This window comes from Leptopilina boulardi, unplaced genomic scaffold (genome assembly GCF_019393585.1).
Source record: "Leptopilina boulardi isolate dan_hultmark-lab unplaced genomic scaffold, ZJU_Lbou_2.1 LbouV2_195, whole genome shotgun sequence".
Classification (NCBI taxonomy): domain Eukaryota; kingdom Metazoa; phylum Arthropoda; class Insecta; order Hymenoptera; family Figitidae; genus Leptopilina; species Leptopilina boulardi.
Window position 1 is genome coordinate 204,219 of NW_026137746.1, and position 17,751 is coordinate 221,969.

At 25.8% G+C, this 17,751-nt stretch overlaps 1 protein-coding gene across 2 annotated transcripts; it reads left to right on the forward strand.

Annotated features, from left to right (window-relative positions):
- Positions 1–3,241: 3,241 nt before the first annotated feature.
- On the forward strand, positions 3,242–17,614 carry LOC127278086 (vacuole membrane protein 1-like). 2 transcript variants are annotated; one of them, XM_051299618.1, is made up of 6 exons: positions 3,242–3,399; positions 10,052–10,239; positions 11,847–12,206; positions 16,318–16,827; positions 16,890–17,159; positions 17,414–17,614. In XM_051299618.1, exons 3-6 carry the CDS (start codon positions 11,868–11,870, stop codon positions 17,540–17,542), a joined length of 1,248 nt encoding a protein of 415 aa, XP_051155575.1. In that variant the 5' UTR covers positions 3,242–3,399; positions 10,052–10,239; positions 11,847–11,867; the 3' UTR covers positions 17,543–17,614. The 2 variants fall into 2 exon arrangements, with proteins under 2 accessions (XP_051155575.1, XP_051155576.1); XM_051299619.1 differs by lacking the exon at positions 10,052–10,239.
- Positions 17,615–17,751: the final 137 nt, after the last annotated feature.

Consider the following 17,751-nt stretch of genomic DNA (forward strand, 5'->3'; position numbering starts at 1 on the left):
TAGTGACAAAACGCAACGCAAAACGCTGCCATGGGACTGCAGCCTAATATTACTAATATCTTATAAAATTCATTTCTTCTTCTTCACATGAAATTGAAATGAAAAGCACTGACGAAATAGATAGCAACAGGATCCAACGGAATTGTCATATTTGTGAATGACCCTTCAAAAAATCCACTTTCCACAAGTGGCACGGAGCCTGTCCAACAAGTGGCACGAACTAACGAACTTGCCACAAGTTGGACGGACTTCGTGCCACTTGTGGTACGAAACACCGCCACTTGCGTCCGAGACGCTCGTGAGCCGTACAGGCTTCCGTAAAAATGTGACGCGAACAAGATAGTTCGCTGGTGACTTGTAGGCGCTTCCGTAAATCTGTCACTGAACTTCAGGGTTTGGAAAATCTTTGTTATATGCCATGGATGAGAATGTGACTTACGTACGAGTTACGTATAGTTAACATATAACTTACAATTAAAGCAATATTCAAGTTTGAAATTTTGAATATTGTATTTTTATTAACAAAATACAATATTTATAAAGTTAATTAGTGTAGAATAATAAGTATTAAAATAAACATTAAGATAAAAATAATCATTATCGAAGTAATGATAAATAAATAAAGGAATAATGATAAATAAAATTAACAAATTAATTTAAAAAAAAAATAATAATATATTATTATTCAATACTGATTATTATTTTACAAGTTATTAGTAATTAATTAATAAATAAATTAGTACATACTCAGAAAGAGGTTTTTCTGCAGTTTCCCTCTTTCTCTAGAAAATTGTTCTAGGCGAATGCGAGTATGATAAGGGTCGATGCAATAATTGAGTCTTGATAATAGATATAGTTAATAATAATTAATAAATACAATAAATTAATTAAAAAACTTTAAATATAATTAGAAATGATTGGTAAATAAAATAATCATTAATAACTATTATTTGGAGCATACATTATAATAAAATAATAAACCAATAATTGATAATTATTATTTTTAAAGAATAAATTATGACAGAATAAGATAAAATAAGTATTAAATTCTTTAAAATCCTTAAAAAAGGGATGAATCATGAAAATAAATAAGTAAAACGAAAAAAAAAATAAAATAGAGATAAAGAAAGGAAAATGAATCATAAAATCATGGAATAGTATAAGGAAACCGAACATAGAGATATAAGAAACCGAACGACGTACATTGATGGAGCGGTCACACCTCGGCTGCAGGAGCAGTTGCCCATGGCAATACCGTGTAAGAGTAAGAGAGATAGAAGATTTTCCATCTCTCTTACTCTTAAGGCGCATTCAGACCTCTCGGCTGCCTGCCTGCTGCAGTTACCATGGTAACATGATAAGAGTGAGTGAAGCAGAAAATTTAAATTTTCCGTCTGTTTCACTCACTCCCATTATGTTACCATGGCAACTGCAGCAGGCAGGCAGCCGAGAGGTCTAAATGCGCCATTGGCAACTGCACCTGCAGGCGAGGTGTGACCGCTCCATAAAAGTGGACCACATTTTGGTAACCGCTTAGTGTGATGAAAATACGTAATGGAACACAAGCGTTCTCGTGGGAAGTTGTAAACAGTGGGAAAAATTAGAAGTACGTTGAACATAACCCAAAAATACATTGCTCCTTATTTTTAAAACTTTTACAATAACTGACTGTCCAGCTAAGTTTAATACAATCAGTGGCGCTAGTGTTCCATTACGTATTTTCATGACACTAAAGGCCTAAGCAGAATAGATTCTTGAACGATTGCGTTCCCGTTCAAGAATCTACTACTCGATGCATAAAATTCTCAGAAAAAAATGAAATTACCGTTGAAAATAAATAAACTAAGGCTGCAGTCCCATGGCAGCGTTTTGCGTTGCGTTTTGTCACTAGACCATGAGTGTAAAAGTGATGCAGATATATGTTTCCTATGTTTACACTTAGGCTGCAGTCCCATGGCAGCGTTTTGCGTTGCGTTTTGTCACTAGACCATAAGTGTAAAAGAGATGCAGATATATGTTTGCTATGTTTACACTCAGGGTCTAGTGACAAAACGCAACGCAAAATTCTGCCATAGGACTGCAGCCTAAGGCGGAATTATGAGAAAAATAAGCAATATAACTGAATATAGAATAAATTAGAAAATTAAGAAAAGTTAAACGTTGAATTATGAAGAGAAAATGCGCAATAAGTGCAGGTGTGTTTTATAAAAAAAAAATCAAAACAAATATGACGGTTACAAGATGTTCGTATTTATCAAGCCTAGTAATTGTTGAGGGCGGAACTAAAGAACTGCGCTTGCGAAGCAACGGGTCAGTCACGCAACGCAAACATTAAGCCCTTTCCAGAATGGAGCTAAATGCAACGCAGACGCGACGCATCGCAATGCTAAGCAAATGGGGATGCGTCGCGTTTGCGTTGCGTTTAGCTCCATTCTGGAAAGGGCCTTAAGGAACATATTGGACAAAGGCCTTGACAACGTAAACTCCGGCGTAAAAGCAGAAAGCATGAGAACAAAAGAGATGAACATATATCACTATCTCTTTCGTTCTCATACTTTCCGTTTTTACGCCAGCATTTCACACTTTCATGGGACGGCGCCTTCACGCTTTGGTTGGTTTCCATGGTCCCCACTCGCCTTTCTTCATAATTCTCGTCAACTACCCTACCCTACTTTAGTAAGAATTTAGTGACTTTATTGTTAAAATTAAAAATAACTATAAAGTTACTAAATTTTTACTAAAGCAGGGTGCTGTACTTGACGAGAATTATAACAAATAACGAGTGCAGACCATGGAAACCAATCCCGCAAGGGTTGTAAATAAAGCCTAATATCACATATCGAATGCTCTGCGACATTAAAAGTGACACAGTCTAATATATCACTATCCTCCTTACTCTCATCATTATTCAATTCAATTAAATCTATATTAAATCTTTTTAATTTTGTTTGAAAATCGTGTCATTAATATTAATTACATGAAATTCTATTTTAAATTATTACTTGTTCACGATACTTGATAATCACAATGATAACGATAATGATTCTCTATTATTATTAAAGATCAACGCAGATTAGCTTCGCGATAGGCATGCACGAGCGTGGTTCATGAGATAGAAAAGGACACAAGTATATCTCTGTTCTTTTCTAACACATGCATCATGTTCGCGAACGACTGTCGCGAAACTATTGTGTATTGGCCCTAAACCAGTAGAAGAATCGAAAGTGGCGCCATGAAGCATTAACATACTAAAAGTAGACTATTATTACGGTATTGGAATATGACTGTTGCTTTTTTCAACAACTTGGTTACAGATTGTAGAATTACATATAAATAATAAAATATCATTTAAGTGAGTGACACGTTGTTCCAGTTTGAATCAGTTAGAAGGAATTTATTGTAAGTTTATATGATTAATGTCAATCTTTAATTATTATAGAAATAGTTTTCAATATATTTATTATTAATAATATAATAATAACTATCCTAATTAATAATCATTTTCTTGCTCCAATTAATTGCAATGTTCTTGTTTTGTTGTAATATATTAATCATATCCAAACAATTTAACATTAATATTATTTTAGAAAATATCTACTTTTAATAATTAATATTTTTTTTTTTTTTTGTATAATATTCATTATATTTTTAGCATAAATATAATTAATATGTTCAGCTATTTTTTTGTTGTAACAATTGAAATTATTATATTGTTTCATCATCTTATTCGTGAAACAAAAATTCTTTATAAGATCACCTGATCTATATTACTAATTGAATCAAAGTTTCACACATTTATGCCGCATTGTTTTATAATCCTATTTTATATTTCGTTTATAAATGTATGTAGTGTGTATATTTTTTTTTATTATGTACATGAACCATGACGTATTTATTAATCTTTAGAATGAATCTTATTTTGACATGTACATACGTGGTACGTAATATTAAAAAAGGTTAGAATGTTTTTATTTATAATTTCAAGTATTTCTTTTATACAAAATAATTTTTAATTTAAAAATATTAAGTGCACTATATTTTTAAATATAATTCAATTAAAATTATTTCTACATTATGTAAATTCTAAACATTAAAATTAGACTAAATAATGTTAAATTTAATTTTTCTTTAATTCCTACGTGGTTAAATTTTACATTTGAACCCCTAATTTACGGTCCTTGATTCTATGGCTAATGACAATTTTGTAAATAAAAAGAGGGTCATGATCAATGGGCAAGAAGGGAGTAAATTGGTTTGTATTTTAAATCCAGGGGCGTATGAAAATCGGGTAGCTTACGGGGCCATACAATAAATAAAATGTATATTTTTTTTATTCTTTTGTTATTTTAAAAAATAAATTTAATATACGATATAAAGTAAATAATTCAGAGTAAAATAAATTTAAAATTTTTAATGAAATTGTTTTATTAATTATATTAATATATGTGACGCTCCACGAGAGTACATGAAAATTAAGCCTAATATTATTTCGGAGATAGGTCCCTTCTCTCGTGGAGCGTCACATATAATAATTCATAAATAATTTTTAGATAATTTATTCCTTGTATACCTATATTATCAATAATAAGAAAATTTGGTTTTTAAAGAATAAAAATGACGATTAAAAATTTTATTTCTAATTATCGAATTATTAACTATTGATTATTATGGATAATTGTTTATTCCATGATTATTATATTATATATTATTAGCGTTAATATACTTAATAAACTTTTATTAAATTAAAAAATACTTGACGCAGTTATTTACAAATTTTTCGTTTTAACAGCTGTGCGATTCCAGGTGAGATTTTGACTTTTTCGGAGTAGGTTAACCGATTGCAATGAAACTTTGGAATTTTGTTATATATAGTAAGACTAGTCTACTAGTTTTTAAAATGTCAAGGAAAATGAGAGGAATAAATCTCTTTCAGAACAATTTTTTATAATTTTACAACAAAAAAAAATTATTAAATAATAATTGAATAAATTTTAAGCGACAATTTAAAATTCAATCACTTAAATGCTAAAATGGGTTTACTAGTGTTTTCTTTAATGTTCCAAAGGAATCCAATTGTAAATGCAAGTTTAACTTATTTAATTTTAATAATTTACGAGTATAAACAATTGCGATTTCTGCTAGTTGACGTGCAGACGACATTGCGCACGCAGCATTCTCCTGTAACCAGCTGACGTGATTGGTGGACTAAATTGGATACGTGAGAATGCTGCGTGCGCAATGTCGTCTGCACGTCAACTAGCAGAAATCGCAATTGTTTATACTCGTAAATTATTAAAATTAAATAAGTTAAACTTGCATTTACAATTGGATTCCTTTGGAACATTAAAGAAAACACTGGTAAGATCATTTTAGCGTTTAAGTGATTGAATTTTAAATTGTCGCTTGAAATTTACTCAATTATTATTTAATAATTTTTTTAGTTGTAAAATTATAAAAAATTGTTCTGAAAGAGATTTATTCCTCTCATTTTCCTTGACATTTTAAAAAAATAGTAGACCTCAATCCGATTATTAGAACGGAAGATATAGTAGTTTAAAATTTTTTGTTATTATTGGAAATCTTGTAAACTAAACATATATTTTAAGCTGAAATTTACGTTAAAGATTAGTCTTACTATATATAACAAAATTCCAAAGCTTCATTGCAATCGGTTAACCTACTCCGAAAAAGTCAAAATCTCACCTGGAATCGCACATATATAAAAATAAATAAAGAAATATTAATTAAACATTATTATTAATTATAATATTAAATAATAATTTAACAATTATTTGGGTAATAAGTACTATAATAATTAATAATAATAATTATTATTATGATAATAGTAGGTATAATAATAGTTATTATTATTATTATTATTATTATTATTATTATTATTAGTATTATTAATTAATTAACTAATAATTTATCATTTATTTAAATTTTTAAAATGTATGTATACATTTTACTTGTATAATAAATATTATAGTCAATTGTATGATTCTGATTATTAAGATATCACGAAGTTAAATACTAATAATAAAAAACAGAAATAGTAATACAATATTAAAAGTAGCGATAAAATATTTTAATTTCTTTCTTGACTCGTAACAACGGTGTAAATTGTTTTATCACATGTTCTATTAATTAATAATTTAATAACGGAAAAAGAATGAAAATTCTCAAGGTTTATTTTTCATAATAAAAAATACATCATCATTGAATTACAATCATAAGTAATATTTCTTCATAGAGATAAATTTATTTTTGATTTGTTTTATTTATATTCCTCTACAGATATGTAATATGAAAAAAAAGTGAATATGAAAAGTTGATGATAATTTATAAGTATATTTTAAAAAATATAAAATTTTAAACAACTATTTTTATTAGATATGAATTTGAAATAACTTGTGACTAACAAGGAACACTAGGTAGGTGTCACCCTACGATTTCGTTCATCTTGATATATGTTATAGTACTCGAAAAACTAATTAACACGTAAATATTTTTATCGGCAGTGATGAACATTTAAGGGGTGAAAACTACCTCTAAAGTTTTTACGGAAATATAGAAATTTCACAATATAAAGAAAAATTCAAAAAAAAAATTATTTTTTTTTGCTCAATAATAATTTAGCACGAAAAATGGAATTAAACAGTAGCATTTTCACCCATCAACCCCCATAAATTTAGGGGTAAACACTCCCAAAAATGAACTTTTCGTTCAAAATTATATAATTCCTGGCTTTATATTTTATTTTTCTGTGCAAAATAATTAGATATAAGAGTTGTAAAATATTAACAAATGTAAAAAAAATTTGTCCAGGCGGTGGATTGGGATAAACAACCCTTAAAAACATATTATTTCAAATAAAAGACTATATTAGAAAAAAAAAAATTTATTTCTTCTGCAAAATTCATCTACAAAATAAGAGAAGTACTTTCTTTTTATTTTGAAAATATTTTCAAATCTGAAACTTTATTTTTAGGGGGTAACTACCCCTAAAAATTAAAAAAAAAAATCAAATGAAAAGAAAGTATCCCTCTTATTATATGGATGATTTTTGCAGAAGAAATAAATTTTTTTCTGATAAAGTCTTTTATTTGAAGTAATATACTTAAAGGGGTTGTTTATCCCAATCCACCGCCTGGACAAATTTTTTTTACATTTGTTAATATTTTACAATTCTTATATCTAATTATTTTGCACAGAAAAATAAAATATAAAGCCAGGAATTATATAATTTTGAACGAAAAGCTCATTTTTGGGAGTGTTTACCCCTAAATTTATGGGGGTTGATGGGTGAAAATGCTACTGTTTAATTCCATTTTTCGTGCTAAATTATTATTCAGCAAAAAGAATTTTTTTTTAAAATTTTTCTTTATGTTGTGAAATTTCTATATTTCCGCAAAAACTTTAGAAGTGTTTTTCACCCATTAAATGTTCACCATTGCCGATTAAAAATTATACGTGTTAATTAGTTTTTCGAGTACTACAACATATATCAAGATGAACGAAATCGTAGGGTGACACCTACCTACTCTGAGAAAAAAAATTTAGTGTTTGCAACAAAATTGTTTGGTTAGGCAATTTCGGATCTTGTAACCAAATTTTAGTTGGCTAAAACAAAGTCGTAGATTTATTTCAACCAAATTATTTGGTTGAACATATTTAAATTCCAACCAAAATTTGGTTACGACAACAAAATAATTTGGTTAACACAACAAAATAGTTTGGTCAAAAAAACCAAATGATCGTTTGTTGTCCTAACGAAAATTTGGTTGCGAAAATCAAATAATTTGATTCGCTCTCAGCTCATAACTTAAGAGAACAGTTAGTTTAAATCTCTCACAAGGATGGGTAGTCCAGTGGTTAGAGCTCCCGACCTTCAGTTTTAAAACAGAGGTTCGATCCTAGGCGGAGATGAGATTTTTCAAAGCCACAAATATTTCAATTGGATAAATATAAATTCAATATCAAATTGATAATAAATAAATAAAAAAGATAAAAAGAAAAGAAATAAGGTAGAATAAAATTTTTAATTTTACAAAAAAAACTGTTTGTTTAATCAACCAAACATTTTTGTTGACCTAACAAAAAAAATTTGGTTTAGCTAACCAAACATTTTTGTTATGCCAACAAAAAACACTAAACCAAATTTTTTGGTTGACTCAAACAAATAGTTTGGTTGCTTAAATACCAACCAAGTGGTATACTTTTTTAAAATTTTTTTTTATAAGTGCAAAAATTTTCGAGTTAAGAATTTTTTAAAATTTGGATCCAAAGTTTAAAAAAAATTAATTTTTTTTTATAAAAAAATGCTATTTTGGTAACAAAAATTTAAAAAAAAATTATTTTTTTTAACATTATTCAAAAGTGGAAGAAAAACTAAAACTTTTTTTTTCTTGGAAGAAATTCCTAGATTCAATAATTTTAGAGAAAAGCAGATTTTTAAAAATTAACAACTCGAAAATTTGGTTACTTATAAAAAAATAAAAAAAAAAAATATGTATACTTCTTTTTTCTCGAAAGAACGAAAAAAAGATCTCTGTTAAATAATAAATAATACCTAGCTTAAAAATTATTAAAAGCCATTAATTTCTTTCAAAAATATTGAGGCGCATGAATATTCTTGAAATTTCAAATTATTATTCGATTGAAATTCTTTTGACATAATTAGAAACCTAACGTAATATTTATTTTTTATATTTTTCTTTTAATATAAATATCATTTGAAATAAACAAAATTTTCATTTGCCACATAATTTTTTTTGAATTTTGATTTAACAAAATTTTATTATCTAGAATTTACTTTTAGCAGAATTTTCATTTCTTCGAATTATTATTATTTATCAGAAATTTCATTTAATCGAATATTGTTACTTAAATAAATTTTTATTTTAAAAATTTTTTATCTCATCGAATTTGAATTTGTCAGAATTATTATTTTTCTAAAATTTTCATTAGACAAAATAGTTATTTAAAAGAATTATTAGTTTACAGAAAGAATAATTATAAAGAATTCATTTCTCGTTGAATTTTCATTTGTTCGAATTTACATTTGATGAAATTCTTAAAATGATTTTTGTTTTACAAAATTTTCATTTAACCGAATAAATATCTCATCGAAAAATTTGTGGGGAAGATTTAAAATTAATCAGTCAAAACTTATCAATGAAATTATGATTCGTTAAATTTAAATTTTGCTCCTAAATTTTTCTATTGGATATTTATTTAAAGTAATTAAAGTTTTGTAAAATAAAAATTTGGCGTTTTATAATTATTTTTATTCAGCGTTTTTCAATGTCAATTGTAACAAATGAAAATTCGAGCAACTAATGAAATTTTGATAAATTCAAATTCGATGAAATAAAAATTCTGTAAAATGAAAATTCCTTTAAGTAACAATTTTTGTAATATAGAAATTTGCTTAAATAGAATTTAAATAAAAATGGCGGATCCAATATACATATCAGATTTTTTTTAAATTCATTAGATTCGTATAAAACTCAATTCGGGAGTTTTTAAAGCCGCTGATGATTAAAAATTTAACATTAAATTAATAATTAAAAATTCTAAGAATACCTGAGTGACAAGTTTAAATCGAATTCGATAAATTAAAAAAAAATTCCGCCATATTAAATCTGAAATTTTGAATTTACTGCAGCATATATTTTGTAAATTATCTGTTACTCTGAGTATTTAAAGAATAATTATTTTTGTATTCAAGATAAAAAAGATAAATATTATTCTAAATATCTGTGACTCCAAAATTTTTTAATAAAAACAAAATTCTATTTTGCCTGTCTGTTTGAAATAAGAATAATTTTTGTAAAAGAGCTACTAACATAATTTATATATAATCCATGTTGTTTAAAACTTTATATCTTCACTTAAATTCTCTAAAGTTTAATTATTTTCCTCTCAAAATGATACAACTAAATTTTCGTTTAACAAAATTAACCTTATAATAGATTTTCAAAATTATTATAAATATATTTTAAGAAAGTTAAAACTCATTTATAAACAACAATATTTTTACTTTTAGGTTCAGGAACCAAGGACCATGTAGTATTTATTAATAACGAATTATTTACGTCTTTGACATCTTCCTTCCATTGAATTATAAACACACGAATTTTAATTTTTATCTAAAAATGATGTTGGAATTTCACATAAAACAGATTTGAGCATTACTAAGCTACTCAACTGGTATATTATTCTTTCTAGGCTCAGGTACTTTTTTTGCATTTCATTTTTATCATTGTCACCTACTTAATTACATTTGAAACACATTTTATTATTTCATTTGAAATATTTTTAAATTATACCTACTTTTAATTTTAACAAAATTTGGAATTTACTCGGAATTTTTTATGTCACAACTTTTTAATTTATAACAGAATTTCGGTTTAATTGAAATTATGTTCGATAAAAATTTTACATTTTAAAATTCAACTAAAGATAAATGATTAAATATGATCCACTGCGAATTTCGGCTAATTTTCAAGAAATTAATTTTTTTTAACATTTAACAGAATTTCTTTTTAAACTAATTTTTACTTAACAAAATTTTTAGGCGCCGAATTTTTATTTCACAGAATTTCTCTTTTAAAAGTTTTTTAATTAAGAGAATTATAATTTAACCGAATTTTAGTTTAGCAAAATTTGCATTCAATCTACATTTTTGTCTGAATTTTGATTTGTACGAATTGTTAATTGATAAATTTTCTCAAACGCAGAATTTTCATTTGTCCAAACTTGGAAATGACCGAACAAATAATCTACAGAAATATTTCGGCGCGATTTTTAAAATTGACCAATCACGATTTGTTTTTTAATCATTTCTAATTGAAATAATTTTAAAGAATTTTTATTGGGTAGAATTTCATTGCATAGAATTTTCATTCAGATGAATTTTCATTTGTTCGAACTATTATTTGATTGAATTTCCATATAACCGATTTTTCATATTACTACAGAATTTTTACTTAACCGAAAAAACATTTAACAGAATTTCTAATTGATAGAATCAAGATTGGATAGAATTTTCATTTGTCCGAAATTGCAAATGGCCGAACGAACAATCGATTTTGGCGCGATTTTTTAAATCAACCAATCACAATTTTATGGATAATTTTTGATTGGTTGATTTTAAAAATTGCGCCGAAATCGATTGTTCGTTCGGCCATTTGCAATTTCGGACAAATGAAAATTCTATCAATTAGAAATTCTGTTAAATGATTTTTAGGTTAAGTAAAAATTCTGTAGTATGAAAAATCGGTTATATGGAAATTCAATCAAATAATAGTTCGAACAAAATGCCTATTATGTTAAATGAAAATTGGAGCAAATAAAAATTCGAACAAATAGAAATTCTATGAACTAAATTTTCGGTTATATAAAAATTCTGTAATATAGAAAATCGATTAGATAAAAATTCTGCAAAATACTAATTCGAACAAATAAAAATTCGGCTCAAAAATAATTAGGACAAATAAAATTCCATAAAATGAAAATTCTAACTAATGATTTTTAGAACATAATCATGCGTTTCTTAAATTTAAGGCATAAACAGTTTTGTTTTCGAATTAACAATAAGTCTTTTTTCACATTTTTTTTGAATATTTATAAAGTGATAAAACAATTGCACCGTATTACACTGTAAGTCAGAGTCAAGATAAAAAAAAACAACTATTAATATTTATTATGTATATATATGATTTCTATATTCAACAAAAAATGAATAAAATGATAAGATAGTCTGTAAGTTATACTGATTACTAAAATTTACATTGTACTATAGCAATAAATAAAGAAACAAAAAACATTATGTTTTTCAGATAATTTATACTGCCGTTACTATGTTAAAAAATAAAAGTTCTTCAAGGCGAACTAAAAATTCCATTCCAGTTTCTACACATGGAGAAACAAATATTCCAAGTCAAAAATCTGACTTTTCTAGTTTTGAAAATCACTCAATACCTAATCCAAAATATATGGACAATAATAATTTAGATTCTGACAGTTTAACATTATGGCATCATCCTATTACGACCATCAATTATTTTTTAAGAGAGTTAATGATTGACTGTGGAAGTTTATGCAAGAAAATTTTAAGACATTATAAAATAGTTTTAAGTTTTGCATTAATTTTGTTGACGTGTCTATTACTCAGTAGGATTTCTGGACCTCAGCAACAGGTTAGTTTTGTTTTTTTTAAATTTATTTAATAATACAGTACCGTCCAGAAGTATCAGGACGATTACACGCGACTCTCTGAAAAAACATGTTATCACTTTTTCAATCATATTTCTGCAACAAAAGGAGATACAAAAAAACTCAAAAACGGTTAGAAAGCTTATTAAATTTTGAATAAAATAAGCCATGTTTGAAGCCATTCCGTTAATAATTTTCTGAGTTGTAGAGTGAGAAAGATGGAAAAAATATTATCAAATTTTCTAATTTTGGTAACATTTTCAAAAATCTAGAAAAATTTAGATAAAAATTTTTTAAAACACAGAAATCTTCGCTAGAATTTCAGCTTTAAAATAAATTTTAGAAAATTAAAAAATATTAATCCGTCATCGAATTATCATTAAAAATGTGAAGCCGTGTTGCGCCCGATCGATGCTTTGAAAATCAACTGTGATGACTCGATTCCGGCTTCGCGCGGGAGCAAGCGGGAGAGAAAGCAGGGTCGAATTTATGCGGTAACGATGAAATTTTACACGTTTCACGACGAATATGTAAAGAAACTCGAAATTTCATCGTTCCCGCATAAATCCGACCCTGCTTTTTCTCCCGCTTGCTCCCGCGCGAAGCCGGAATCGAGTCGTCACTGTAATTATAATGATTTTTATATAACGTGATTAAAAAAAAAATTACAAAACCGATCACTACGGTTTTGAGAAAAATTAACTTTTTAGACTTAATTTCAATTTTTTAGATGCTTCTGTTGTAGTTACGTTATTTTTTACAACATTTTTAAAATAATAAAGAAAAACGAAACAAGTTTCATATATGTATAAGATTTAATTTTTATCTGTTATTGTGTCAGATAAAAGCGCAATTCAAAAGTACTCGGCCTCTGACGACGTTAAATTTAAAAAAAAAAATGTTAACTTCCATCATTTTTATCAGTTCAAAAAAATAAAAAAATACATATGTTTTCTTGAAAAAAAATAATAATAACAGGCTTCATAGTCGTCCCCTATTTTTTCTAAAAGTCCCCTTTTCTCCCTATTTGTCCCTAAAAGTATTTGAAAAATTTTCCCTGAATTTCCCCTATTTTTACAACAAATAAGTATAAAGTTTTGATTTTTATGAGAATACTTTTTAGAAATATTCATTTTCTTCCAAAAATTAAATGAATTTATAACAAATGTGTGGATAGAATAATTATTATTTATCAAATAAATAACTAACACATTATGTAATCAAAAAATTTGGATTCAAAATCCATCAAAGTCTATCCAAAGGAAAATTTAATACTTACTAAAAAATTTTGATAGAATTTCTATTAAATAGCATTTGCAAATCTCAGATTCCTCGACATTTATCGATTTTTTTTTCATGAATGCAACTAATTTCAACTTATTTTAATAAAATGTGACTTCTTCGACTTTTAAAACATTTTTTAAATAAATTCGAATTTTTTTAGTATAAAATATATAAATATCTTTGCAAATTTGAATTATTCAAAAAAATATTAACCAGAATACTTCACAAAATGAATTATTTTCAATCATTTTAATCAAGTTCTTTAAAAAATTCCTTTTTTTAAAATAATTTTTGAATTTAAAATTACCTAAAATTCAATTATTGCATAAAATTTTGTTAATAATTTTAAGTAACTCTAATTTACAATAGTTTTAATAAAAAATATTAAAAAATTCAATTATTTTTAAAAATTTTAACTGAAAATTTTTCAAAATTGAATTATTTCTAAAAGTTTTATCAAAAATTCTTTGTTTAATTTATTATTTCTAATAACTTTCAAGTTCTTCGAAAACTGAATTATTTAAATCATTTTTTCATTTTAAAAATTGTCTAAAATTTGTTTCTAAAATTCTTTTGTAAATTAATTATTTCAATAACTTTTATAAATTTTTTTTAATAATTAAATTATTTAAAACATTTTTTAATTTAAAATTCTCTAAAATTAAATTATTGTTTAAAATTTTGTTAATAATTTTCATTATTTTAAATTTACAATAATTTCAATTATTTTCAACTTAAATTCTTTATTGAATTAATTATTAAAAAGCTAATCTAGTTTTTCAAAAATTCAATTATTTAAAACATTTAATTAAAATTTTACTAAAATTTCTTTATTATTTAAAATAATTGCCGAATTTCGGAATTTAAATAATTTTTATAAATTAGATTTCAATTTTCTTAAAAAGAGTAACTAAATAATTTTTTCAAAAATTTGTCCTTGAAATTCTTGAAAATATTTCTATGAAACATTTTTATTAAGAAATAAATATAATTCATTTCATTTCTAATAATAAAATGTTTGTTAACTAATTAAATTTTTTAAAAATAAAAAAATCAACTTTTTTTCTATGTAAACTGACTAAAACGACTTATTTAAAAACTTTTGTATTAAAATGCTTTATAAAATTATTTGATAAATTTCGATTAAAGTCGTTGTGAACTAATTTAAAAAAATTTTTAGTAATGATTTTGTAACCCTGGCGGATTCGATTTGCGTAATGTCTACTTAACTAAGCGGACTTTAGGTAGACATTAGGTAGACATGTAAAAAAACGTATAAAAAAGCTATTAATCGACTTATTATGATAAAAAAAAGTTGATAAAAGGGTAAATGAATGTTTATAGAGTAAATTCGTACAAAATTTGTAATTAGTAAAGCAATAAATAATTAATAATGAATGGAAATGTGCGCGAGGTACCTGATCAGTTCAGCTGTACAATTATTTTCGTGCTATTTTCATGAAAAGAATATAAATTAACTGCAAAAACAATTGATATTTATAAAAAAGTGTAAAATTGATTTAATTTTATTGTTTGCAATACGAATTATTAAATAATAATTAAGTTTTTATCAAATGTGAATAGTGTTGTGAAAACCTGTGAAAACTAATGAGTTACTACATTACCGATCGCATATGAGAGATGGCGCCACCAGTTTTTACAATACAGTGCGAGCATGTTTTCTTCCAAGCTTTTGCTTTGAAAGAAAATAAAAAGTGAATTTTAAAATTCAGAATAAAGTTATACAAATAATTATTGATTTCATAATTGTTTCTCGTCCAAAATTACGGACATGATTGCAGCTTTTTTGTTACACTCATCGAGAACTTTTTATTATCATATGCGATCGGTAATGTAGTAACTCATTAGTTTTCACAGGTTTTCACAACACTATTCACATTTGATAAAAACTTAATTATTATTTAATAATTCGTATTGCAAACAATAAAATTAAATCAATTTTACACTTTTTTATAAATATCAATTGTTTTTGCAGTTAATTTATATTCTTTTCATGAAAATAGCACGAAAATAATTGTACAGCTGAACTGATCAGGTACCTCGCGCACATTTCCATTCATTATTAATTATTTAATGCTTTATTAATTACAAATTTTGTACGAATTTACTCTATAAACATTCATTTACCCTTTTATCAACTTTTTTTTATCATAATAAGTCGATTAATAGCTTTTTTATACGTTTTTTTACATGTCTACCTAATGTCTACCTAAAGTCCGCTTAGTTAAGTAGACATTACGCAAATCGAATCCGCCAGGGAAGATATTTGAAGTAGATTTTTAATGAGAAATAGTTGTAAAAAGTTTCATAAACAGAATATGTTTCTAAAACTTTTGATTCAAGAAATGGATTAAATTTATTAAAAAAATTTTCTATATCAAATATTTTAAACTTTTTATGTATAAATTAATTTTCAAAAAACAAAAATACCTCAAAGCTGTACTAAATTTGTAGTTTAGCCTATAATAATTTATGATGGCAATGTATAATAAAACATTAAATTAAACAATTATTAAATTAATAACTTCTTTTTAGATATTTAAAACAATATTTTGTAATAATATTCATACTTAAAGAAGTTGCAAAAAAAAATTTCGTTCATTTAAACGTTCAAAACTTTTAGCTCATAAAAAGTCTCCTATTTTAAAATTTTCAGTCCCCTATTTCCCCTAAAATATTTTCTAGAATCACTATAAAGCCTGTAATAATGATCTATTAGTAATATCAGTAATTTATTAGATTAATATATTATTCATCAGATTCTTTTGAATAATCGTGTCTTTTTTGCAGACATTTAGGGATTTAGAAAATATAATCAGAAGATGGATGTATTGGGTCGGATTGGGTGTTCTATCAAGTGTGGGTTTAGGGACCGGCTTGCATACATTTGTATTATATCTTGGACCACACATTGCTGCCGTGACGATGGCCGCTTATGAATGTGGAGGGCTTAATTTTCCAGAACCACCCTATCCAGATAAAATTATTTGTCCATCTGTAATAGATACAATGACTTCTGTGGGAATTTTAAGTATTATGAAAAAAGTTCGCGTAGAAGCAATGTTATGGGGTGCTGGAACTGCTTTAGGAGAATTACCACCTTATTTTATGGCAAAAGCCGCTCGTAAGAGTCGCTTCACTAGTAAAAATCAAGACTGTGATCAAGAAGATCTGAAAGAATTAGAAGTTTTAGAGACTCTTGAAAATGGAGGAAATGTGTCGTTTGTATTACGTACTAAATTAGCTATGAAAAATTTTGTCCACAAAGCAGGATTTTGGGGTATATTAGCGTGTGCATCTGTAAGTATTTAAATCAATTTTTTTTTCTATTTCAATTTTTTACATTTTACTTCGTTTTGTAGATCCCGAATCCATTATTTGATCTTGCTGGACTCACTTGTGGTCATTATCTTATTCCATTTTGGACATTTTTTGGTGCAACACTTATTGGTAAAGCAGTTATAAAAATGCATATACAACAATTAGCTGTAATTATAGCGTTCAATGAAGAACTCGTTGATAAGGTAATCAATTTACTTGCTGCTGTGCCTTTTATTGGGGAGAATTTTCAAGAACCATTTAGAAAATATCTTGCAGAGCAAAAACGAAATTTACACAATAAAGCATCATCGGTAAGTGACATTTCTTTATTATCAATTAAAATAATTACTACCCAGCAAAAAAAAAAATATATTGAAAAGTTTTCAAGATATTTTGAAATTAAATTCGTATTTTTGATATATAAAAAATGGCAAAAGTTAAATTTTATAATTCAGTATTTATATTTGTATAGAATGAAAATTGTCACAATGTTAATATGATTCAAACGAGTTTATTTTTAACAATAATTTTAATTTTTAAAAGAGAATTTATCTTCTATTTACAGGAAGGATCAACAGTTATATCATGGTTGTTTGACAAGTTCGTTATTTTAATGATTATTTACTTTTGTATAACGATTGTTCATGCATTAGCGAGAAATCACAATAGAAGACGAATGAAAGCAAGAGATTGAAAGTGCAAAAAAAAAAAATATTGTAAAATAAGAAAATGAATTTCCAAGGACAGAAATAAAATTTTTAACTTATTTCCGAATATTTTCATTATTTTAAACCTTATAATTATATAATAACTTTCTGAATTATAAATAATTGATGGTCTTCCGTTCCATTGTTTCTTTAATAAATAGTCCAACTCATATTTTAGCAAAAATTTTATATAATT